Raw genomic sequence first — 27520 nt, 5'->3', positions numbered from 1 at the left:
CTCATGAGGTTTAACTAGAGCAAGTGCAAGATGATGCACCTGGTTTCAAGCCCTGGTTTCAATACAGGATGGGAGATGAACAGATCTAGAGCAGCCCTGCTGAGGTGGAAGAGCAGCTGGACATGAGCCAGCAATGTGCACTTGCAGCCCAGAAAGGACATTGTGTCCTGCCTGGTCTGCATCAAAAGCAGTGTGGCCAGCAGGATGAGGGAGGTGATTCTGCCCCTCTACTCTGCTCTGGTGAGACCCCACCTGTAGTGCTGCATCCAGCTCTGGGCTCCCCAGCGTGGGAAGGACACTGACCTGTTGGAGCGAGTTCAGAAGAGGACCACCAGGTTGATCAGAGGGATGGAGCACCTCTCCTACGAAGAAAGGCTGAGAGAATTAGGTTTGTTCAGCCTGCAAATAAAAGGCTTTGGGGTGACCTAATTGTGGCCTTCTGTTATGTAGACAGAGCCTACAAGAAAGCTGGAGAGGGACTTTTGACAAGGGCATGTAGTGATAGAACAAGAGGGAAGGCTTTCAGTTTAACTGAAAGAGGGTAGGTTTAGGTTAGACATTGAGAAGAAATTCTTTACTGTGAGGGTGGTGAGGCACTGGAACATGTTGCTCAGAGAAGTGTTTAAGGCCAGGTTGGATGGGGTTTTCAGCTAGTCTAGTGGAAGGTGTCTCTGCCCACAGCAGGGAGTTGGAACTAAATGATCTTTACAATCCCTTTCAACCCATACCATTCTATAATTCTGTGCAAAGCCGTAGTCCTGTTGCTTACTGGCAGCTGCAGTTCTGATAGCCCATTGCACCCTATGTCTGTAGTGCTAAATAGGGTGAATGAGGGCTTGTTTTCTGGCCCTGAAAGGGCTTGTTTTCTGGCATAGCATGACTTGTGACAATATGGCTAAACATATGCAAACAGGCTGGCTTTATCTAGGCTGCCTGTTTGGAACAGCTATGGCTTGAGTAATCCCCAGGACTGTAATCTGGGCATTGCCTGGGAGAACGCTAGTTGGCAAGGATCAGAGCTCTTCTGGAGGCTGTGTTTGTTAAACACTCTGGATGATTATGAACAGTGACTGAGCTAGTGGCCTGATCCTGCTGAGTTTACTGTTAGATGTAGTAATAAAGCTTGTGTAAAGACAGTGTTGGAACCTGCGTTAAAATAATCTCCTAAACGTAAAGTTAGTAAATCTACACAGAAGTCATATAGAAATGATTCCTGATCTACAGATGAGATTCAGTTAAGTGTTTCTCTGTATCTCTGTTTCTCTGTTAAACTTAACTCATAGTGTGGAACATCATCTCTTGATCAGAATAAAACCTGTATTAGTAACCACACTGTCTTTTCATGGTTCCTATGTACAGGTTGATAGTGTACAGACTATTACTGTAGCATAGTTGGAGAATGCAGAGCATCTTGTATCACTGAGCATTTCCAGTGTTTCTGCAGGCAGTCTGTGATGGAATTGAGTGTACAGAAGGTGTGCAAATCTACCCCTGTGAAGACAGGTGTTGCTTTGATATTTTACGCTCATTACTCAGAAATTCAGAAATGAATATTATCCAAAAAGTTTGTTTAGTAGTGAATTTCTAAGAGAAACTTATCTCTTCAAGATACCAGCTGCAAGTCTGCTTTTGCAAGGAATAAGTGGCTGATGGGTACTTTGCAGCTCCTCACAAGCTCTGAAGCCTCACAGTACCTATTAGAGCTCATTTGATACATCTAAATGACAACAAAATATCTATGATGACATTTTTAATGGATTAGAAAAGTGTCTGAACTCACAAGATTTTTTTTTTCTATCTACATTGTGTCTTCTACATTTGTTTGATAAACCTTTTAAACTATTTGTCACTTCTTTTCTGTTGAGTGAGTGTGTGATAAGTATCACTCTTGCTTATACTGGATGATTTCCAGGCAACAGATTTATGCCAAATTATGGTGGTTTAATGATGGAAGTATTGCAGGAAGCATTTGGTTTGTGAAGCCACCTGAGTGTAGGTGAATCATGGAATAATTTAGGTTGGAAGGGACCTTTATAGGTCATGTAGTCATTCATACGTGCTAAAGAGTTAGAGGGAACAGAGCTTATTTTTTTTCCTTTAAATTCAGCAGTGCTTGTTGACTGTCTCAGCTTCTGCAGGTATCAGCCAGAGTATAGAGAGAAGATTATGTTCATGAGAAGTGCTTTGTAACTCAAGTTCTCCAATGTGAAGTTTGGCAGCCACAGTAGAGGCAGTAAGTTTGGCACAAAATCTACTGGGGATAAATTTAGACTTTCTTTAGCAATGACAGATGGTAGAACTATTCAGTTTACTTGTTCACGGTTTACTGTTTAAAGATTCTGAGTGGTGTATTTTGTTAAAGAATGTTAAAACGTTCTTTGTTGGTGACAAAGAATGGAGAATGGGACTGATAAGGAGGGAAGAAGTGGTAAGTAGGGATACTGTAGCAGGAGTGCAGGCTGGGAGGAAAGAGTGACAGGCAAAGAAGTTTAAGAGAGATGAGAAGAAAAAGATTCTCACAAGGATTCAGAGGCTGATTAGGGTTGCTTCAGTCCAGGGAGGCACTGAAGACAAATCATCTGGAAAATGAGGCTTGATAAAATGACAGTTGCTCTCCTCAGTGTTATTTTCAGGGATGCTCCATAGCACCTTGCCTATCTCCACTTTAGGTTTTATGATCTGAGAAACTGGGGCCATAGCAAGTAAGGGGAGATTGTAAGTTTAGGTGACTGCGTCTCCATCCTTCCTCTTCATTCAACAGCTAGAGTATTATATTGTTCAGATTCTGGTGTGAGATGCTTATTTGGAAAGGATTGTTTATAAAAGATGGTATGTTAACTACCCCTTTTTCTCTAACAGGTAATTGCGTATGGTTTATTGCTCCTTCTTATATATAATGATATTATACGTAAATATTATTTCTAGTGGTGCTTGTGTAGATTATTTTTTCCCAGAGTCCAGTTATCTTTTTTATTGAATTATACCTTATTGTGTGACTGTTCCCATTGATTTCACTAGAATTATTTAGTTAACAAGTGTATATACATGGACCAAAGGGATTTGTTTCAGTTTTTCCAGAATAAGTTTTTGTATTTCTTTATTGATAAAAGGACTCAGTTGAAGGATTGATTGCTGTAAGGTTAATATTGAAACCTTGGTATAGATCTCATTATAACTCTCAGGTGTGTTGCTATTTAGGTTTCTTATCCAAAATTGGTTAATAACATTTCTCTTTTTTCAATAGGCAATGTTTAGTCTCTGCATGGTTGAAAGTGAAGCCGATGAGGTGAATTTACATGGTGTCACAAGCCTTGGTTTAAAACAAGCCCTGGACTTTGCATATACTGGACAGGTATTGTACAGTTCTTCAAAGTAAGAAACACAGTTGAAAGCAACTTCAATAAAAACTGAGTATGACCTTTTCAGAAGTACTAGAAATTATTTTTCTTCTGCACTACCCAGTACAAAGTATTTTGATTCAACAGATCTTAATGTTTGTGTACTGTGATGGATTTTTTCTTTAGAGATTGTTTAATAAAAACACCACTTACGTGCATCATTGCCAGGTAGTGAACTATGTAGGATTTGTATTCCCTTTTTATGGTTGCCTGACTGTTCATAAAATCCTAATATGAGTTAATTTTGCATGCTAAATTAAATGTAAAGAAAGGTGTTTTCCTAGTAAAAAATATTTATAAACTCTGCTGTGTTTGAAAAATTATATAATGGAGGAGAAAAATAGTCTCTTACTCTCTGGACAGATGCAGATCAAGCATCTTTGTAAATGCTTATAGGTACTATAGATTTTGATTGTGACACTCTTTATGACCACAGGTTAGATATCACATTATATCACTTCAGAAAACGCAGAGTGATGCTCCTTTTCCCTTTGCCCCATGCCATATCTCTGCACTGCATGGTTTGAGAGCATTGCTGTGTGACTTCATCTCAATTCAGAGTTCATGGGTAGTGAGCTCAGAACACCTTGCTATGTGCTCTTTTGGATTCTAAAACTCCAGATAAACAAACTGGTTTGGGAATATTGCTACAACACTTGAGTCCACTGATGTATTAGTGATCTTTATTAGTTAATTTCAAAACTGAAAGCTTAAATCCATATTGTGTGATTTTGGAAGAGCTGTTGGGTTACATAAATTTAAGGCATCTGCTTCTATACTGTGGATTGAGTATATGGCCTTATATGGGTCTTTTTGTTGTTTGGTTTTGGTTTTTTATTTGTTTGGTTGGTTGTTTAAGGTTTTTTTGTTTTGTTTTGTTTTGTTTTTACAAAGAAACTAAATAGGAATAAGGAAAAAAAACCCTACCTGTTTTAAAGGATCTATTTCTGTCACCAGCCCACACAGCAGTTATGGTTTAGCACTTTAATTTCTGTGTTTCTGCTGTTATGGAAAACAAAACTTCTTGAAAGATTTCTTTTATATAAGTGATAGATAGAGATACCATACTATACTAGTGAATTAGCTGAAAATCTCAGTACATGACTTGCCATTGGTGTGTTTTTTGTTGCTTCAGTTGAAAGTTTTGATAAAAATTGGAATGGTAGGCACCCGTATCACCTTTTTCAGTAACTTTAAACTATAGGTTGATTATTCTGAAAGGAGAACTCTTGTTAGAAGTATCTTTTGAGAGGATGGGTTGTATTTGATTTCTGTCTGACCCATCCTGTCTGTTGTGATTAGTTATATTTGCCATCTTTCAGCAAAACTCATAGTCTAATAAACCTGTGTAAAATACATTGAGGACCTTTGAAAGAATGGATGTGGCTTTTATGTAACCAAACAAGCAACCTCACATTGCTTCCAGGATAATATTCCCAGCTCCCTAGCAAATAATATGTGCCTTCTGTCCTTGGTTCTTTTAGAGACTTTTGAGTCTTTCATTTTCAGGCATAATCTACTTTGAATAAATGAATGGGGTTCTTAAGTTAAATATAGATGTGCATATATGTGCAGTTGCTCATACATATAAGTGATTATAAGGTGAAGTTTGCTCTGTCCTGTCTATCAGGTACACCAAGTGCTACTTTGATGAACAGAGAAATGAGAAGTATTCTGCAGGAGTTTTCTTATAAAGGTGCCTTTGAAGCATAACTCAAGTGATAATGTGGGTCTGAGAATTAGCAGTATTGCTTTTTTGCTTTAGGCATTGAAATTCTCTTCTGGCTCTGGGTTTGTATGTCTTGAGCATTGCTTATGTACTGACTCAGGCTGACAAAATCTGGGTGAGCATTTCAAGGTAGTGAGTGGGAGTAATCCACAAAGGCTATTAATAAATTGGATTACTGGATGCTTACATTAGAGAGAGAGTTCTGAAGACAGTCATCTTTGGTTTGGTTTGCAAACTGTTTCTGATTTAAAAAATAAAATATTGGTTAGCAGCCCAAAACTCACTCATGCCAAATACAATCTTATATTGCTCTGAAAATGTAGGTATCAAGACATGATCTGAAATACCTCTTAAAAGTGAAACCCATGAACTCTATTTAGTTTCTTTTTTTTATTTGACCAAAATGTTGGTCAAAAAAAAATGGATGTTTTTCTAGGTAACGCTGTGGAATTCCTTAAGTGTCCATGTCTAAGCAGATAAGTAATTAGTTGCAGCTTTCTTCTCTTTATTTCTTTAATATGCTGAACTTACATTTGAGATGCTACACATCAAATTGAATGCAGCTTTCTGTGAAAAATAATATATTGGAGACATCTGGTGGAAATATTTAATATTGCACAATGGTCTGCAGTTTTTGAAAGTTATCAAAATTAAGAAATTTAATTTTTAGGATAACACTGAAATCTGAAATTAAACTCTGTCATCCTTGCCTCTGTTTTGTTAATTCTAAATATGCCTGTGGACTTAAAATAAAAACTTGGTCTTCCTGTCTACTTAGGCAGACAGTGCCTTATCATAATTACTGTTGGAAATATTTTGTTTGTAAGGGAAACCTGATTGTTCAGAAGAAAAAAGTTTTAAAACTCAAATATAAATAATACCGTAATTCCAACTGAGTTAATCCATTGCTATGGTCCTTAATCATCACAAAGAAAGAAATTTGGTATTCAAATAGGTAAAACTAATGAAAGGAATGGCAGCAGAATTCTATTTTGTTCTATGCATATAGGTTCTCAGTAATCCTCTGATAATGAAATCTTTGGTAAAAAAAAGTCTTAAATATGTTTCATCTTGACCATAGGCATTTTACCATATAATTCCATAATCAAAATTGAGAGATACAACTGCTTTCCTGTTGTAGTTGCCATATCCTTTCTTCATAAAAGGGCTTTAAGGTCATTCTCTGTTCTGCTTCACAGCTGGCAGCAATAAGACCAGGCCGGAGCCTCAGTGAGTAGATTACTTGCCCTGCCTTTTCCAAGTGTTAGATTTGCATTGGAAGGGAGATACATGAAGTACAGTCCAATATAGGAACTATGTATTTTAGATTATTAATATAGAGAAGCAGTTCTTGGTGCAGAGTTTGGAGCTCGCAATTCTTTCTGTCCAACTAAGAGTCTTAACCACTGTGTTAGAGAGTCATGGGCATTGTTCTTTTCTTTTTGACTAATTTTTTTTATTTTAACCCTTCTTTTAGCAAGAGACACAATCTTATTTGGAGGAATGGGATAGCCCCCAAATAGGCCAGTGTAGTTGGCTGGCAAGTCACAAGAGCACTGGCTTTAATTTACAGTGGATGATCCTAATTCAACAAAAATACAAACACACAGTTGGAGTCCTATGCATACTGAAATGCTCCAGACTTGGATCTTTCTTCTATGTTGTATCATATGTCTTTAATCTATGGTAATGGAAATATTTTGCATTTAGATAGAATTTTATTTAAGGACCTCAAAACACATTATAAAAGCAAGTAATCACTGTCCTTACTTTGCTGCATCATAAACAGGAAATTATTTTGGGAGAAAATTACTTTCCAAAGACAGCACAGCAAACCAGTAGCTTTATTAGGGCATAATGCCAAGTTTTGCTGTTTTCCTAACTGGCTGGTCTCTTTTCTTTTTGGTTGTTTTGTTGTTTGTTTTTTTTCCTAAACTATGATATTTTGTTTCTGTATTAATAGAAATTAAATTGTTGTCATAAAGTTATAAAATTGTTCTGAATTGTCAAAGCTTACAGCTTCTTTGTGAAATTGTACTTTCATTAGTTATTTCTTTAACAAAAAAAACCAAAAAGACCAAAACATGAAAGAATGAAAAATCTTCTCAGATGGTAAAGAAATAGTAGAAATAAGTATTTTCAAGTACAACAATTTCTCCTGATAATTGCTTTGATTCCTTTATAGAATCTTGGCTTTCATTTCTCATCAATTCCTCCCCTCATTTGATATTGACAGTTTTTCTAGTGATCAACAAGTATTTAATCTACCATTTTTAGTTAAGATTGGGGAAAAATAGCTATCAATGTCTTAGCACCTCTTACTGTGTTAATCCTCTCTATCTCTCTTGTGGATGGAGGTGTGTATTGTGATGGTTGATTTTCTTGGGTAAGTGGCCTTCTGTATCCTGTGCTTAGCAGTTCCACTGGCTGCCTTTTGAGTGAAATGAATCAGTTAAACCACCTGCTGTCCCTCGCAAAAGTGACTTCAACTATCCTTCTTTACTGCTGGGGACAGAATGCCAAAGTCATGGATACCTGAATATAACAGGTCTGTGTCTTACTGTAAATACTTAACATCCTTTTTCAATGCAATTTCAAAGCCAGAGATAAAAATTTGATACTTAGATACTTAAGCTAGGGAGAAGACAGCTTTTCTAGAGCTGAAAGTGATTAAAGTAATGAAACATCTTTGCCGAAAAATAGTGAATTTGTTGGAGTCTTGCTTATTCAAATCCTGTTTACTTCTAATAGTGGTATTTGTTTGATAGTGGTATGAAGCTATGTCAGGGAAAGACATTAGGAAAAGGTTCTTCACTGAAAGAGTGGTAGATCACTGGAACAGGCTCCCCAGGGAAGTGGTCATGGCTCCAAGCTTGTCAGAATACAAGGAGTGTCTGGACAACACTCTTAGTCATGGGTTTAGGAGAAACACGGAGCAGAGACATAGGACTAGATGATCTTCCAACTTGAAATATTCCATGATTTTATGATGTATATAGTGTGCATTCAACACAAATATTCATTTAGTTTTCTGGAAAAATATTATAACATATATCAGAGGATGCTGGTCGTGATTCCTTCTGGTACTGGCTAATGAGACATCTGGATTTTGTAACGAGTGCTACCAAACATTACATGCCAGGGCTTTGGGCTGTTGCCTGCAGGGAACTAGAACATTCTTTCCCCACTCACTTTTTTGAAGCAGAATTTGTCAATGTGCAAGGAGCTCAGAATTCAACTGAAGCATGAATGAACAGGGAGACAGGCAAAAGTGCTGTCTGGTTGAGAGTGAAATGCAGTCTAAATTACTTTAAAAGAAAAGTTAAGGGTTTTGATTGCTCTCAAGCACACAGAAAGATCTCCATCAGGCAAAAACAAGTGATACTTTTGTTAGATGCCTGTCTCATTTTAAATGCTGATCACTGCAAGTGAAGTCAAGAAGGAATTTTCTTTTTCATCAAAGTGGCAGGAATCTTAGATTTTTATTCTTGTTTTCTGTGTTAAATTCCATATCGTTTACTTTCTAGAATTTTCTGACATGAAATTACGTATTTCCTTACTGTGTGTACTCGTGGTGTGCATGTGGTGGTATTTAACTGCATTTATGTTAATATTCATTTATGTTAATATGGATGGCCCAAATAACATATAAACAGCTATGCTGGTAATTAATAAAAATCAAGTCCTTTTATAAGTGTATAGAAGCTGAGAGGTGTGGAATAATTTTGAATCACACCGGTTTTGGTAGAAAGAAGGTTTGCAATATTTTCTTCCTTTTTATTGTTTTCTGTTTCTTGTGGATTTCCCCAGCATGCAGTTTGCTTTTGGTGAATGTTTAGCATAGATGAACTAGTATTTTTGCCTATCCCCAGGTGAGTATCGAATAAAAGTTGATAGTTCCATTTATGGCAAAGTTTTTTGAGGGGATAAACTAGACTTTCCTCAGTTACCTTGGGAAACTCAAAGGTGAACATGTTTTCTCAGCAGAATAAATCTTGCATGGTATAGGAAAGCTGTAAGAAATGGAAGAACATGTAAGAAATATGTCTGCCATCTTGAAATACACTTCTGTTGCTGAGTTTGTGCAAATCACTTCTAGACAGTAGCCAGTCACCCTCCTTGTCTCTTGTCCTACTTCTCATCTCAAAGTGCTACCAGTATTATTTATAAACAGATTGCTGTAGCTTTAAAATACATTAATACTATCAGAGTTAAATATAGTTTGTCTACACCTACAAGGTACTAGTGTGTTTGGGGTTCTGATTCTCTTCATATTGTGTCTTTAACAATGCAAAACTGGTGGCTGGCACTTAGTAAGTAACACACCATCAGATGGCAACTTTCTCAGTGTAGCTCATGTCTGAATAACATACACTGCAAGATCTGTTTGTTTTGTCAGTCTGACCTTGAGTTCTCACTTGAATATACTTGACTTGCTTCTTTTTTTCTTTTTTTTCAATATCTATACCTGTTGGAGATATTTTTGTGACTGAAATCTGTTCTATTTTTCCATATTTTTCTCATCATGCATAGCAACCTCAGTAGCACCAACTAAAAACCTGGATGGTGCTGGGGCTGATTCTCATTTACATTAAGATCCTTACATGTCTTTCTGGCTTGATGAAGAACTGTTGTATAGTATGTAAATTACATATAATGTTCAGTTAAAACCTAATATTAATATATATATGATGATTTGCACAAGCGTTAAGCATGTCCTATACTCCCACAACTCAGTATAAATGAGTTCTTGCTATAAACAAGGATTTTTCAGTATAAACAAGGATCAGGCCCCTTCTCTTCTTACATATCCATTGTATTGGAGATATTTTGTGGGTTTGCTTGAAGAAATGCATACACATTTTTCATTTTCCCTCAAAAATAGTTAAACTACAAAAGATGCAGATGAGTGTCTTTCCTTTTGTTTGCCTTCTTCCTTATTCCACTGTATTTGAGGTATACAGTTGATGCTGTGAGATAAAACTGAATCATGTGGGCAGAAGAAAAAGGATCTGAAAAAAAGCTTTACTTCCCTGTGGAGCAGTGAGACACTGACCTCATGTGGTGTGAAACCAAAGTTGCCAGAGGAAATACAAGAATAAAACTGAATAAACCGAGCATCTTTGAAAAATTAATTTTTCTTATGGATTTCTGATTTTTGTTGGATATTGCACTACTTAAATAATTTTAGTTTATATAGTTTATAGTGTGATTGCTGATAAGAAGTTGACCAGTGTCTTTATTCCCAAAGACGTTTTTGTTTCCCAAAAGGGATGCTCTAACAAGCTGACCCCAAGACAGCAGTCTAGCAGCTGTGGTCCAATTATCCTTACTGCTGCCTCTACATGATTTTAATTGAAATGAGTAGGAGATTCATGTGAGCAACTGACTGAATAATCAGTCTTGGTTTCTAAGCCCTTTCTGGCACTACCCCAGCAGCATGCTCACTTTGCTTTCAGAGCCCTGCTCTGTAAAATGAAGACAGTGGTTAGGAAAATTATAAAGTAGTACCATGCAGAATAGGAAGGGTGTTCCTTGTCTGTATATTTTTGATACGCATGAATAATATTAATAGTGGAGACTTCTGAGTCAGTTCTGTTGGCCTGATTCATCAGTATATATGGATGCATCCAAGTATGTAGATAACAAAAGAAGGTTCTGTTATTTTGAAAAGTCTCCCTCTTAAATAAACAGCATGCATTTAGTTTCAAAATATTTAGAGGGTAATGTGGCTTATGGACTGTCACAGGAAAAAAAAAAAAAAAAGCTCAAAAATCGTTTGGGCAGTTCAGATGAACTTTAGACACTGTCCCCATCCTGCAAAACTTCTCTATATGCTTAATTGTACTCTTTCTGTTCTTTATGTTGACTCAAATATCTGAAATAACAAAAGCCCTTACTGTTTTCTACAAGTACTCTGAGTTCCAGATGACAAACCTTCCATTTTCTTCTTTACAGATCCTCTTGGAACCAGGGGTGATACAGGACGTCCTGGCAGCTGGGAGTCATTTGCAGCTGCTGGAGCTTCTCAGTTTATGTTCTCACTATCTCATTGAGGTGAGGCTTCTCAGCCTAAACAGCCATTTCTGTTTGGTACACTTTTGTTAAAAGTCTAATTTCGTTAGGAGAGTATTAGTACAATGCCTGGTGTAACCTAAATGGCAAAAACTGGATTTCAGAAGGTCTGATTTTTGAGTGTAATTTGGGTTTCGGTTTGTGGGAGATGCTTTCTCCTTCCATACATTTTGTTCATTTCATTCCTGAAAGGAAGAATGCTTTCTTCTGCCTCATTTACCAAATGCTAGGTATTTCCCTTTTGAGATCATGAGTATTATGAAGAATTCAGGTGCATAAATGTTCACAACAGGGCACTGCTATCTCTGAAGGGATAGGGCTTATTATAATGGCCCCTTATTCTCATGCCCATAATGCTGATGTCTTTATGAAACAAAAAATTTGAGTGCAGTAAACTAATTTTCTGTGACGGCTTGTAGCAAGAACACAGCTTTGATGTGTAACTATGAAAAACCTTATAAAAATAAAATAGCAATAGCAATTCTACAGAACTGTTTACTTTTCTTGGTAATTTTTCAGTCCTGTTTCTGAAATAGGTTGTGTTAGCTGCTTCTGGGCAACAGGTGGGCATGGAAATGCACATCAGCACAGTCCTCTTGGTATGAACTTGCCTTCCAACAGCATAACTGCCTTTGAACAGTCTGAGTGTGCTTGGCTGCACGCTGAGCTACTGAGTACCGGGGGCAGGCAGGATCTCATGGTAAGAACTTCAGGATGTACTTGAAGGCTCTGTGTCTTATGGAGAAGTGTTAGCCTTACAAAACCCTTCAAAATGTATGTTCAGATAATAAGGCAGTATTAATTTGTACATTATAAATTGATTAGAAAGTTAGAGGAGCTGGTAGACTTATGCAATTCATTTTTTTTTTCAGGAATGTAAGGAGGGATTTAATTTTTCTGAGAAAATAGACACGAATTGTAATGGGAAAGATGGTTGGTTTGAGAAATAAGAACTGTGAGATGCTAAATAAGCCACAAAACCATTTGGCCTACCAGTTGTCAGGCAGGCACAGGAAGGAGTTACTGTAATGAAAAAGAAGATACAAATCTAACATTATACTCTGTATTTAATGGCCCCCTAACAAATCAGTCAGTGGGAGTATGCCTCTGCTGCTAATGTGGTTCTGTGTTTGTCAGAAATTGAACTAAAGAGAATATTGCAGCAAAGAATCTAGGGAAAATATTGAAAAGTAGGGAAGAAGCTGGTTATTGTGCTGGTGAGATGAGGACATGAGAGAGCTGTAGGAGAAGAGCAGGTATATGCTCAGCATAAATCCTTGTGCTAACTACAAAGTTTCTGGTATTTGTAGCTCTTCCCTCAGCCCCGTCTTAATACTTTTAATCCTGAGGCCATTGCAGGGGAAAGGCGTCTCGTCCTTGGGTCTCGTCCTTGATGTGCAAGCCATAGTCAGCTACTTAGGAAGAGATTCATAATGAATTAAAAATCTCCCAAAACAAAACAAATCAATCCCAAAATCACACTACCCTTGCAAGAAAACCACTCTGGAGTGAATAAACCTTGCTTCTAAATTATTCTATAATTAACAGACCCGGAAAAATTCTCTGGAGATGACAATCGTAGAATCCTTTATGTTGAAAAAGACCTTTAAGATCAAGTCCAACCATAAAATGATAACTTGCAAAAGAAGCAGAAGTGTTTTAATTCCTCTCCTGCTAATACTTTTTCTGTTGCTCTTATGTCTTTAGATGCAGTTTGTCTCATGCGTATTTATTTGCATGTTTTTTCTCCTTCTATAATTTAGAAGAGAGCCATGTCCTTCATGAGTCACAGAAACCACAACTCTGTTGTCTGCAGTTGCTGTAAGATGTGTAAAAGATGTGAAATAGCACTGTTGTACTCTGAGTAGCATGCCAGGGTAGGATAACTGGAGCTACACTGGTGTAAAAATTAGGAGGAAGTGGGACTCAGTGTCCGGATTTTTAGTAATGGAGGTAGGGAATAAGGTAGGGGATGAGAGGCAGGGAAAAAGGAGGAGTATGTGTGTTGGAAGACAGAGAGCAGTGCTATTTCTGTAGACTATTTTTTAATCAGGATCTCATTGTAAGGTTTTAAAACTGCATGAACATCTATGGGATGGCTATAGCTTATATCATATTGGATTCTAGGCTGTATTTTACTCCTTTTCCGGTATTTTTTAACCTGGTTCACCTCAATAAGGTATATCTGTAGACAGATTTCCAGTCTGAATAGATCATAGTTTGAATTTACCTGTGTTTTTTGTTCTGTAGTGTTGCAGTCCATACAAGTAATCAGCCCTGAGTGATTGTGTAAGCCTTTTCAACAGAGGCCAAGAAGGTACTGCACATTAAGACTGTGATATCTTTCAGGGTCCAAACCTGTTTTTTCTACATATTATTGAGTGACTTTAAAAAATGTTTCTTGCTTTATTTTAATATTATCTGAAAATAAAATCAAATAGTTAAGGAAGTCTTCTTTAAAGCCACTTACCCTTGCTGCAGTTGATAACTGGGGTGCTTGTCACCCCACATGCTGTGATACAGATGCTGGAAAGAAATTAGTGCTTGCCCTTTCTCTTCTTTCTGATGAATTTGAGTGTACCAGAGTTCTTTATTTGCAATGCTAGTGAATTTCTTTCTTGCTGTTTGGAGTTGTTCAGATATCATGAACTTAGCTTAGTTTAGCATAAATTCAGGAAATACAGTATGTGGGATCTAGCTGTCATTCAATGTTGTGTAACGATGACACAGAGTTTTAACTTGTTAGGATTGTCTTTAAATGTTTGGATTAGACCAGGCTTTTCCCATATGAGTGCTGCTTTTATTGTTAACACTCGTTCCAGCTCTCCTCTCTATCTAGATGTTCCAGCTTGTCATTTTGTTGGAACTGTCTTGAACAGTTTCATCTTTTCTTGATACTTTTATCTGGGGCCTGTAATGGTTCCATGAATTTCAATAAGGAGGATTTTTTTGCTACAAATGCTATTGGCATCACCCATACACATATCTTTTTCAAGGCATATTGGTAGTCTGTGAGGTTCCAAAGAAGACTGTTCTGATATGATTTATCTAAGATGATTGTCAAAGTGTCTAATTGTCAAAAATTATTTGAAGTGCACTGGGCACACATTAATTTGCAGCCAGCGCTGCATATTCACTGGTCTTTAAGGAATTTCCTCTCAATTGCCTCAAAATAAACAAGATGTTATTTGACTATAAGAGAGATCCTCTTTGTCATAGACCAAACAGCTTAGGAGACTTTAATTTGTTGATGAATCCCAAAAAGGTTTCTGTTACAAATTGTTTGAATCGCATTTATGGCAATTTTTTTAAGAATTCTCAATCAAAGAAACAACAGAAAAAAGGAAAGGAACATTCTTTCTCCCCACCGTCAATTAGGTAATATCAATCTCTAAGACTTCTGACAACACTTATAGTTTATTAAATGCATTTTATCATCTATAAACTTCTCATTATCAAATGTTCTGTAGCATCTAATGTTGATTCAATATTCTTATTTGAAACTCATGCTCATTTTGGATTGATAATTTACTAATTTTTATTTTAAAATAGCTATTGTTCATATTTTCTGTATTTGCAAACAAGAAAAATGCCCAAATATTCCCTATTTGAGGTCTTAATTCCAACTTTATGTTGTGCAGACTTCTCCCCCCACCTCAGTCATATCTTGAATTATGATTACTCCACAACCTCCATTACTGTTTGGGGGTTTTGTTTTTAGTTTCATTTTTAGAGAGGGACTCTTTCAAAGCATGCTGATGTATTTTATTTAAGACACATGCATATTCATGAATCTTATGTCATCTGCATAATTCTCAGGTACATTAAACATTGAAACAAGGCTTGTAAGCTCACACATCTGTTTCAAGCTGAACAAACGGTAAGGCAAAGTGATTTTTCTGAGCTGTGTTGGTGTTATGTAGGTGTGTGAAAGCTAAGCTAAAGACTTGAACTTTGTGTACCTTGAATTGCACTAAGGTCTGTGATCAAGCACACAGCATTTGCTTGCAGAGAGCACATCCAGCTCTCCAAGATTCTTATTTTCTGAGTTCCTCCTCCAGCTCAGGTTGATTGTCAGTTTTGGCTGAGGTCTTTCAAAGGAGGCTAACGCAGAATGCTGCAGCCAACAGCCAGACTTGGAAATTTAATGGGAACAGGTTATCTGAATATCTTCTTTACCTTTTGAAAGTTTTAGTCTGTTGAGTTCCAGTGGACTGTATTTGTCCTATAATGTTGGAAGCAGGCAAGAGAAAGCTTAGCTGAAGGTATTGAGTATGTTGTACATCTGAGAGTGGACTTCTTAAATGGAGCTGTGGAGAACACGATATTAGTGTGTTGTTGATGACCTATTTTGCACTTTAAAGCTTGTAAATGTTTTTCTGAAGGATATATGACAACTTTATTCTTATACAAGAGAATAAACATGTTAAATCATTTATTCAGAACATAGAAGTGTTTGTTTCATAAATAAGTCTGAGTTATATAACTGATCGTAGATCTAAGAAGTTTTGTCTTTTCCCTCAACTGTTTTGTGTATTCAGTACCAAAGAGAGCCACAAACTGCAAGTTATTTCAACAACCAAAGAGTATTAATAAAGAGGGAATGCTATTGAGAATACAAGTTTTTAATGGAATTTCCTTCTACTGGTCAACATCAACTCAGTATTGTGTGGGAAGTAATTGGTTTTTAAACCAGAGTTTGATTACCACTAGTATTCAGAGATCTGGGACATTGGACTGTCCATATTTGAAATCTTAAAGCTAAGTGATTTTTCTGTATTTTCCAAAGTCCAGCATTATTTTTTCAGTGGAGTTCGAGGTACTTCCTGAGTTACATTCAAGGTAATAAGATGATAGTTGTGAGGGGTTAAGAAGTTGCAGAACTGTCCTAAGCAAAATAATCATTTCTGAGAGGTGGCACGTGGCATGATGTTAGTTGGCATTTATCCCATTAACTTTCTGCTGCCAGATCAGGCACCTTTTGTGAAGAACAAGTTAAATTTACGTACTGGACAGAATCTGAGGTATCATTTATGTTGAGTTTATTGGTTGGACAGTTGCACAGTTTCAATAACACCTTATTAGATGCGGCATTAGCTGACTGTCCTTGTACTCAGTGTTGGAAAGAATTTCCTGTTCCCACAATAGCTGGGAGCACTGGGTATAGTAGACATGAGCTGTGATCCTGATTACTACTAGAGCTACTTTGACTGGTAAGAATTGTTTTTGGGATCATAAATGTTTTTGTGTCAAATGAACTTGAAAGTTTGATGCCAATGTTCCCATTAGTTTTAAGTGCATTAATGCTCCCTGCTAAATGGTAAATGTTGTTGATTACCTCTTAAAAACTTCATTATAGTAGACAGAACTCTGCTATAGGTATATCTGCTTGCTTGCTACTGATGTCAGTCACAGCATCTTTAAACAGAGCTAATTTAAGCTGAAAAGAGCATTTTAGCTCTTTAGGTGAGTGATTAAAATGATCCTGAAGAAACACAGCACTGGACAACAGCAGTCAACTGGAATTTTCTTGGGTCTGTATTATATTGCTCTGGATTCTTGCATACAAAAGCAGACAGTGGACAGGATCAGGCCTGGAATGCAAAACTTAGATTAATCAACACACAAATGATAGAATAAGGCCTCCTGGAGTAATTCCTGGTAATATTTGAAGCAGGCAAATTGTCTTGGGTAGGGGCGTTTGATTTTTTACCTAGTACTGTAATGGTCAATTTAGGATTATAGAACAATTTTTTTTCGTGTTGTATGGATGCCTAATGATCTGGATCTTTTCTTCTTCTAATTTTAAACTATTTGAATGTGTTTTAGAGTGAAATATGTTACTGTTTTTACAAGGAAGAAGCTACAAATGAATCTGCCTGTGGAATTAAAAGGAGGAGTGTGCGTGGTTTATATGCGTGGTGAGGCCAGAGCTTCAAAGTTACTTATTTTTCTTAAACACAATTTCTCCATTTGGAACAGTGCCAATGACACAATCCCAGCTTTCACTAAGATACACTCCTTTGGAGATTAATTAATTTGTACACCAGAGATTGAGAGCATCACCTTTGTATTGCTAGAAACCCCAGCTCAGTTGGGATTTTAGCTTCTGGGTTTTTCATACAGAGCAAATTAAACTGCTGGAAAAAAAATCTAAAGGTCATCTAGCAACCAGGCTTGCCTTTTTTTAACTTAATACAGAGTTTTTAATCTAAGTACATGCATGCACACTCTGCACACCCGACAATCCCCCAGAATTAGTCACCACCATTAAGCTGGAGTCTACCAACTTTATCTTATGGTGGAGTGACCTTCCAGTGCTAAGAATACAGAGTAGACAGAAATAACATTGCCTTGCAGTTTACTGGTTTTAAGTGTTATGCAACCATTTGTTGCTTTGCTAGCCTGCTGTTTTTTGAAGGAGCATGTTTTGTCAGCTGTTGTCATTGAGCTATTGACAGTCATTAGGAAAGTTCTTTTGAAAAGCTCAAAAATAACTTCGGTAATTTTTCTCTGCACTCTCTTTAACATACAGTTACATTACAGAGATACAGATATATGAAATGTGAATGCACTAAGATTCCAGCTTCGAATGGGACTGAATAAAAAAATGGCAGTGGTTTTCTCCATTTTTCAGTTGGTGTCAGTGAGGAAAGTAAAAATATACCAAAGTGACTATACCTAGTCACTTTGAATCCTGTTCTTACTGTAACCCACTTGCTGCTATTTAGCTACAATGTGAATTGAATCTGCCGATGGACGTGTAAAAAAATTATGCTGGAATGTCTAGGTTAACTATTGCTGGCAAGATTAAAGCTCCTGAGCTGGCTGGCGAGTTGTATGGATACGCATCGCCAGTCCTTTGCAGCAAACTTGCAGGAGGGGTCACAGGTTGGGAATAGGCTGTTACTGCTATATCTGCCTTCTCTTTGCAGATTCCGTCAGGAAGGGAGAGCAGCTTTGGTGTGTATTTTAAATAGGAACACAGAAACTGGATGGCTTCATAGTTTCCCTCCCTGCCCTTCTCATGTTGTCTTTCTAGCCAGTGTGGCCTCCCTACCTGACCTTTCTGTCCAACAGTCCCTGAAAGACTTCTGCTTCTGGAATCTTTCCAGTATTTTTATAAAGCTGTAAACAGAGGCTGATGAATCCCAGAATGCTTAGTGTATAAAATTCTTCTTTGGTTTTATTGCCATCTGATCGATACTAATGTTTTATGTTCTCCTTGTGCCTCCTGGTCTCCAATGTCTTTAGCTTTAAATTCTCCTAATTAATTGAGGCAGTTCAGATGCATGAACCCCAAAAATGGAAGTATTTGTAAATGGGTAGTGCAGCTACCCTTGTTTGCTGCTGTTCTCGGTGACATGCCCAGTTAGCAGTCTGGGAGGAAAATTTTGTTGATTGCAAGAGACGGCACCCAAAAGACAGAATGGCTGAACTGACTTGAAATGAGACAGTCAGGGCCCCCTCCCCGGGACTGGACAGCAGATGGCAGTGTGAGTCCATAACAGTTTGAGCAGATAAATTCAAGCTAAAATCAGGAAAAAAAATGAAAAGAAAAATTATTTATTTTTACTCCATATTAGTCTTCTGACCTAATCAGTAAAAAAGTCATTATTCACACAACACTGGGCAATATGCATTGTAATTTTTAACAAATAATAGGAAACTGTTAATGTTTTCACAGGAAATACAGTTCTGTCTTGTGCAGCAATGGTCATTTATCACTGCACTTTGTGAAATCACTCATTTGTTCTAATTTGAATGTAAATGACTCTAAGGTTTTACAAATAAGGTGACAGACTCACATAAATGTAATTGCAGGGTTCATCTCTCTCTTTTTATATATCACTCATTAAGTTATGAATTAAATACATCGTATTAAACCAGGGGCATGTCCAATGATGATATTGTAATGGCAAATTACTCTATGCTATTAGAGGTGTATTTTTTATTCATGGACATTAATTTGTCATTAAGCGGCATTAGTTTAGCACTTTTATGTGGAAGACGTGACCTGAAAGAGGAGACTTAACAGCTCTAATGTGAAAGAACAGAAATACAGGCACCAGATATACAGGTTTTTGTTGGTTTTTTTTCTCCTTACCTCCTGTAAGGAGGCAGAGGGACATTTTATTTGAATTTGCTTTGATCTAAAGCACTTTGAGTTATGTTTAGCTGTTTTAGCAAAGGTATTTCTGAAACATGAACATGCTTTGGTTAGTAAGTATTTACCAATATGGGAAAAGCCAGAATGCTAAGTACAAAATGGTGACTATAAATCATGTGTAACCTGTGAACATGAAGAGAACACTGGGCTTGAAGTGAGTTACAGTTTGATTTTATCTCGGAAGTGTCACTGTGGTAGAGAGTTAATTGTCTATCTTGTCTTTCCTCTATACTGGCTTAACCAAAATAGAACTGTTTTGGTTTTTTTTTCATTCATAATTATGAAGTAAGTCTATTTTAATTCCTCTCTACTTTGTATTTTTAGGTACACTACTATTATATTCTCAAAGGTAAATTTCAAGTTTGAAATGCAGGAGCAGAATCTTTCTTAAGAAAATAAGTAAGAAAATGTATTATTTGATGGAACTTCAGAGGCAACTTAGCCCCTGAGGTATTAAACTAAGGAAAATAGTGAATGACTCAGTCTGCTCCATCTTTAAAAGATTTTAAAAAGATCTTGTAAATTTTATTTTAATTTTACAGTCAATTTAATAATTCAATTTCAAAACTTTGTTTTTTAATAGTGAAGATGGTTTGAAGTCATAAGGATCCAAGCTGATACATTCTCCAGTTACACAGTATTTGCATTTTAGTCTTTTTTGTAGACCATCTCTAGTTAAAGACAAAAGAAGTCTGGACTTGATATGAACCTGTGTATTTGGCAGTTGATTCCCTGCCCACCCACTATGTGTTATATTTTTCTGATGGCTTAGTCATTACTGTTTGATCCATCTATGTGAACTGCTCACAACGTATTCAACTAGTATTGTGGTAGTCATGAAAATGACCTAAGCCCAAATTATTTTAAACCCAAATTTAACACTTTTAGCTACTGTTAAGTATTATTTTGGTACTTAATAGAGAAGCATTTTTCAATGAACCATTTAAGTTTGTAGGGCAGCACAACAAAGGAAACAAGTTCTGTGTCAGGTTGTTGATGTTTTCTAGTAGATCTCTTAGCAGCAGTAAATCAAAAAGCGTTCTAGCACATTCCATCACTTATGGTGTGTTGCTTGCATGACTGCATGAGTAGAATTTGCCAGGAAACCAGCATTTTGCATCAGAATGGTGATGTAGACTAACTCTATTTAGAACAAAAACTCCATTTTTGTCCAGGGTATTGAATAGGCCTTGAATCCAGAATGAATATAAACATATACATGCTGTAATGACTTACTGAATCTTCAGGCAATATGTCATCAGAGCTTTGAAGGTTATAAATTGTCCTCATTCATCTCACTAATTCTAAAAATTAAAGATCCAAACCTAGAGATTAGTGGTATCAACAACTTTTTAACCATCAACTCTCCTACAAGTGTGTTATTTCAAACTGAGAAATGTCTGTGACTTCATTTACCTATGTTACTGTGTAATCTAGTCTAAACATCTGTTTATTAATTTGGAGGAAGTTGTTGCTAAATTTGCCATCTGTTAAACAGAGTTTTACAAAATCTGTGATTTCTACCATAGAGTGTGTCTAGCTGCATAGGTAGCACTGGATCTTAGCTGACTTAAATCAGGAAATTTATTTGTGGTTCAGTGGGAACTGAGCTGGTAACATGTGGTATTGTCTCTGTGGTAATTTTTATGGGAGCTATTGTTTCCTCTGGATTAGAGGGGTAGTAATATATTGACTGGACTTGTAAACACTTTGACCTTTGTTGTGAAAGCTATACAATGGAATTTTTTTCTAAATTCCACTTCAGTGTTTTCTCGTTGTTTACAGTAAGCCACATCTGTTCTAATTATGTATGTAAAGGGCCTTGAATTTACATAGCATCTCAGCACACCTGTTTATCATAGGGAAAGTATTTTAGTAACCTCAGGTATGTTCAGTCCCCAACACTCATTGAGATTGGAATTCCTGCTGACTTGAGATGGCACGTTGTGGACATACAGAAAGCTAGAGGGACAGGCCTAATGTATGCCAGGCCCCAAATCAGTGTTCTTATGTGCTTGTGTTTTGGTTTTGCCTGCCTCTCAATATTTTTACTCATATTTGCAGCATTACCATCTTCACGGGGAACTGAAGTATGTAGGGAGTATATATATGCAATAGTGATGTCAAGGGCCCCCAGAAACTGATACCGAAGGTTTACTGTAACTAAATACTTGAAATTATTTGATAGCCTGGATACGGTTGTGACTCTTAACTTGCATGTGTATTATACACCATTGGTAGAAAGTCCTAATCAAATTCTGAACTCATATAGCGCCATTCAGCCCTGGACCAAAACTTGAGAAGAGAAAGTAACTTCTTGAAAAGGAATAAAACTAGTAGCAAAAATGATCTGTGTGTGTGTGTGTGTGGAATATCTTGGGGTAGGGGAAACCAAACAACATTAGGTATATGTGACCTTTTATAAGCTGTTGATAGGGTTTTGCTTTTAGATGTGGTTGAAATCTTTGAAATTTGAATGTTTTAGCAATGTTTCTTATTAAAATCTGTATTTGAAAAGGACTGATTTTTCTAACATTGCATGGAATAATCATTGACTAAAAACTTCTTCAGTAAGCTGTAGTTAATTTTTAAAAGCAGACACTGTTGATAGATTAACTGCAGAAATACAGTATTTTGAAGTAAATGAGCTATGTCCCATCTTTAAATGCCCTTCAACTGTTAGAGTGTCACAGAATCCCAGAATGGGTCAGGCTGGAAGGGACCACAGTGGGCCATGTGGTGTAATGTCCTTGCTCAAGCAGGGTCATCCTAGAGCACATGGCACGGGATTGCATCCAGACAGTTCTTGAATATCTGCAGTGAGGAAGACTCCACAACCTCTCTGGGCAACCTCTTCCAGTGCACGGTCACCTGCATAGTAAAGCTCTTCCTCAGATTCAGGTGGAACTTCCTGTGCATCAGTTTCTACCCAGTGTCTCTTGTCTTATTGCTTGTGACCACTGAGAAGAGCCTGGCTCCATCCGTCTTTAGATACAGTGTTGAGGAGCCCTCTCAGTCATCTCTTCTTGAGGCTGAACAGGCCCAACTCTCTCAGTCTATTCTCCTAAGAGAGATGCTCAGGTCCCCTAATCACCTTTGTAGCCCTCTACTGGACTTGTTCCCGTATCTCCACATCTCCCTTGTACTGAGAAGCCTAGAACTGGACACAGCACTCCAGATGTGGCCTCACCAGGGCTGAGTAGAGGGGCAGGATCACTTCCCTTGACCTGCTGGCAATGCTTTTCTTAATGCACCCTGGGATACCATTGACCTTCTTGGCCAGAAGGGCACACTGCTGGCTCATGGACATCTTGTTGTCCACCAGGAACCCCAGGTCCTTCTCCTCAGACAGTGTCACTTCGCTTGATTCTGTTGTTTTTAGAAGGGGAATACAGGAGAGGGGCCCTTCAAACCCTTCAGGATTTTGAGAACCTGGCAAGTATCTGTAGTTGTGAACACTTAGAAACTGGGCCTACAATGATCTCTTCTGCATTTAAAGGTGATGTCTTCCAGGTGAAATCTTGAAGTCAGAGAGAAATGTCTTAAATATGTGGTGCATTTATTACATGTTTTTCTCTCCTATTTCTGTGGGAAAAAAAAAGGCTTGGGGGTAAAGCAAGGAATTCTGATGGTTAACTGTTTGGGATTTGGGAGTGGAAGGTTGAATTATTTTTTATTCTTGGTAAGAGCTGCTAGAAACTAAATGAACAAAATTCATCATGATCTTTGAAGGCTCATGCACTGCTGGTGCTTGTCATCTTCAGCTTCAGCAGTGTGAACATTCACATATATTAGTTTTGGGAGGACTTGTGACTTGTTTGGCACTACTGAAGATCAGATATAGGAAATGACAAACTGGACATTGAGTCAAGGCCCATTTTTTATGTTTGGCCTTTGCCCTTTCTAGGTTTTCAGATGTTGAAAGTCAGATTTATAATAATTTCTGACCAAAGGAATGATAGATGAATCCCTAGTCAGTAATGCTTAAAATACGACCTAGCTCCCCATGATCCTGACATATACCAATTTTTTTCTTTTTTAGTTCGGTTGTTCTTCCAGATTTTTTTTTGTTCTTTTACTTTTCTACCCATTTATGGCCTACTACTATCCCTTCTTATACTGTTTACCTCCTGAAATCAGTTCTGATTATTACATTGTAAACCTACTAATCACACAGTTCCTAGTTATGGGAAAGAGAGATGTTCTTTTCACTGCATAAATTTAGGAACAGAGTGTTGTACAGTATTTTACGGGGAAAAATGCCTATACAAAACATGTTGCAGAGATTTTGCTGATATATTGAGTTGTATCCATAACTTTAAATTCTGTTAAAGTTGGTGAAGAGAGGAATTATCTAACTACTAGAGCACTGGAGTGGGTTCCAGGCATTTGAGGTTCTGTTCTTTGTATATTCTGCATCATGGGAAATCTTTTAAGTTATTCCTCTGCTCTTCCTTTTTTCTTCTCTAAAATGAGAATTTGCCTTGATTTTAGTGCTGTGAGCTAAAAAAAAAATTCTTAGTGATTTTTGAGTTGAGGTCAGATATTCCAGGAGCACAGAGATACCTGAACGAATAACAGTTTTCCAAATAAAGTGGAAATGTTGCCTTTTTATCATTCACATACTTATAATCAGGTTCTTTTAACTGCTGAGTACATTCATATCTTCCTGCAACGGCAATGAGTCTTGCTTTTGAGAGAAATGAGAAACCATTATAACCTCAGAGGTCAAATTGTGCAAATATTTCCTTCTTTACCTGTACAGACAGTTACCAAAAACCTTTTTTTATTGCAGTCATTTTTTTTAATGCAGAGCTGCAAAAAGTTCATAATCCTATGATAACAATGCAGACAGACCTATACTTCCTAGTTCTTTGGCCAGAGTAACTCTGATCCTACATTCATGCCCTGGAAACTATTTTCTGAAAATTTAGTCAAAGCTTTTTTTACTTTCATATATTCTCTCCATTTTATAAATATTTTTGCTCAAGATCAAATCCTCCAGCAGTCTTTCTTTAAAAATCTAAGCTGAGCACCTTAAATCTTGTAAGGTTGTTTTTCCAGCCTATAATATTTCCGTATCCTTAAAATGTGGACTTCAGAACTGGGACCAATAATTGAAAAATAGCTAAAAATTGCAATGTGAAAGCAGCAAGAGGGCTTGTTTCTTTTATTGGACAGTACTTGGTGTGCATTTTATGACTTTTTTTTTTTTTTTTACCACAGCACTGTTCTAAGAACTGATGTTGCTATTTATGTCTGCTTTTTGATGCCTCCTGATGGCTTGTCAGTATTGTGCCAAATAGAGCCTGGTATATTTTCTATATCTATGTAGCTGTTTTACTGGTTCTCAGACAGATATAGATATACACACACTTTTTTTTTTTTCTTAATGTGATTACTTTAAAAGGAAAGCCTGACCATACTCATCCTGTCATTCTCATAATTTCATAATTTCTTACCCAACTGCTCTTGCAGAATCTTCCGCAAACCTTGCGGACAAAACTTACCATTCTCTACTTCAATTAAACTGTTAGCAGTATTGGATCAAGAATTGTTTCCTTGAGGACCTTGCTGAAAGAAGTTGCACTGCTTTGTAAGTTACCATTAATAACATTTTAAGATTGTCATTGAACAATTTTTTGATCCATCTAACATGCGTCCTACTTGTAAGTATGTGCTGTATGAAATTTATTAAATATTACAGCACACAACTTTCCCTAATTCTCCATGTGTTAAATTTGTCCCATTTTATGCTGCCAGTATTTCTTGTAAACTTGGAAAACTGAGCTCTTCCGAAGTTTAAAAAAAATATGTTCCTCTGCTGATGCCTTACTCCTGTCATGCAAGTCAAATATTAGTATATAGCTCAAGTGATGTAATTTTATACTGCATTAGGAACTACTGATTTTAAATAGGTGACTGATTTTGCTTTGTCTATCAAAGTTATACTCATTGTTGAGTTATCCTACACTGGATTCAGCCTTTCTCTAGATAGAGTATCACATACTGCTTTAAAATTCTAACAAAGTTTTGTTGTTTTGGGTTGTATAGCAAATATTTCTGAGATTTGAATTTGTCTGTATTAACTAACTCATCATTCCACATATTGTAGACAATTTGTTTCATTCTCTGACATTATTAGATGTTCAACTTACTACAGTTACTCTTTTCCAATTCTCAATTTTTAGCTCTTTATTAGCTTTATTAGCCTTAAGCTTTTGGTAACAGGCTGTTGCCTGAGAGAGGTCTTCAAGAAAAGTGGCCACTTGCTGGGCTTATTGCAGGGCACACGTATACATCAGTGAAGTGTTCCAGAAATAAAATGTCAAAAAGATATTGTGAAACAGTTGTTTGTATCGCATGATATATTCTTTGCATATGAATACCATTACTCTTATTTATACCTATTTATATTTTTATTTATACCAGTGTTAACATTAGTATATTGATAATTTTTAATATACTTCCTGTTCTTTAGTGTAACATCAGGAGTGTTGACTTTTTTAGTTAGTGACTATGATGCTATTTATCAGTCTTCATCATTTTTCATTTACATATAGGCAGAGCAGTTGGGGGAACTATCACCCAGCCTCTCTAAGAAGCCACATCTTCTCTGAATTGTGATTCTAATTCTCCTGCTGTATTCCAGTACTGTTTTCCCCTTGTAATCTCTGTGCTTCTTGTCGGGATCTGCTCTCCTGTTCTTCGGTCTGGTTTTTTTCATGCTTCTGTATCTGAAAGTGATAGTGTCTTTCTAAGACCTACTGGGGCTCCAAAGTGAATCCCAAACAGCACAACAGAAACAGACTTTCAGCCTTCAGGTCTTGTCATTGTGATTAGGCCCACAGTGGACAATGATGCAGACATAATCTTGCTTAGCTGTGGAATAGATGGTTCAACTAGAATGGGATGAGATTTTAGACTGAAAAGTTTAAAGAAGTCATTACTGAGCATATCCAAATTATTTTTCTAGAGGCTGATGAAGGGTGTCGGTGGAAGTTTTTCACAGTGTTGGCAACTCCTATGAGCTATTTCCATTCTGAGTATTTTTAATATGGAAGAGTAATGGTCTTTACCTGTCAGTCTCGTTCTTAGTAAAGTGTAATATACTTTTAGAGACGTTTTCAAGAGATTTTAAGGTGATTCATCTTGAAGCTGGAAAACTTCAGCTTGATGTATTAATTGGTGGCAAAACAGTAAGTTACTTTAAAAAAGGCATTGGAAAGGGAAACTACTAGGTACACTAATACCTCTATTAATAGATATATCAGTAATGCTGATTTTTAATTTGTTTTTTTTTTTTTTCTCTCCCTCTCCCTTCCATACTAGTTACGGGGATGGAAATTAAAAATAAAAATCACACTTTAATAAACTCTGAATCAGAAATAATTTTTGTATTTGTATTTTCACTATGTCTGAAATTTTTCTGCTTATTATGGATTTAAAACTTACTTTGATTTTCAGTATATTAATGGTGGTTTACTTGCCTACTTTTCACATAATAGAATCTTTAAGGTTGGGAATGACTCTCATGTCATTGAGTCCAACCTTTGATTGAACACCACCGTGTCAACTAGACCACAACACTAAGTGCCACATCCAGTTGTTTCTTGAACACCTTCAGGAATGGTGACTCCACCACTTCCCTGGGCAGCCTGTTTTAGTGCTTAACCACTCTTTCAATGAAGAAATTCTTGCTGATGTCCAATCTGAACCTCCTCTGCACATCTTGAGACCATTTCCTTTTGTCCTGTCACTAGTTGCATGGCTACAACCTCCTTTCAGGCAGTTGTAGAGAGTGATGACTCCTGAACCTCCTTTATTCCAGGCTAAACAACCCCAGCTCCCTCAGCTGCTCCTCACAGGACATGTGCTCCGGACCCTTCACCAGCTTTGTAGCCCTTATCTGGATATGCTCCAGCACCTCCATGTCCTTCAGGAGCCCAGAACTGGACACAGGACTCTAGGTGTGGCCTCACCAGGGCCACGTACAGAGGGACAGTCACTTCTCTGGTCCTGCTGGCCACGCTATTTTTGATATGAGCCAGGATACCATTGGCCTTCTTGGCCACCTGGGCACACTGCTGGCTCATGTTCAGTCAATCAGCACCCCAGGTCCTTTCCCACTGGGCTGCTTTCCAGCCA

The 27520-nt window shown here is 37.1% G+C and overlaps 1 protein-coding gene across 5 annotated transcripts in view; it reads left to right on the top strand.

The window, feature by feature from the left end:
• The window catches only part of KLHL32 (kelch like family member 32), a 125533-nt gene that overhangs the window by 51702 nt on the left and 46311 nt on the right, over window positions 1–27520 (top strand). For all 5 annotated transcript variants that reach the window (XR_004356221.1, XM_032683614.1, XM_032683616.1 and 2 more), the window contains 2 exons: window positions 3245–3352; window positions 11086–11184. Coding sequence is in view for 4 of the 5 variants with exons in the window: in XM_032683614.1 (XP_032539505.1) it covers window positions 3245–3352; window positions 11086–11184 (207 nt within the window). In the remaining variant the exon portion in view is untranslated. The remainder of the gene's footprint in view (window positions 1–3244; window positions 3353–11085; window positions 11185–27520) is intronic.

This window comes from Chiroxiphia lanceolata, chromosome 3, assembly GCF_009829145.1.
Source record: "Chiroxiphia lanceolata isolate bChiLan1 chromosome 3, bChiLan1.pri, whole genome shotgun sequence".
NCBI classification, from domain to species: Eukaryota; Metazoa; Chordata; class Aves; order Passeriformes; family Pipridae; genus Chiroxiphia; species Chiroxiphia lanceolata.
The sequence above is the reverse complement of the archived record's forward strand: the minus strand, read 5'-3'. Positions and strand labels throughout refer to the sequence as shown.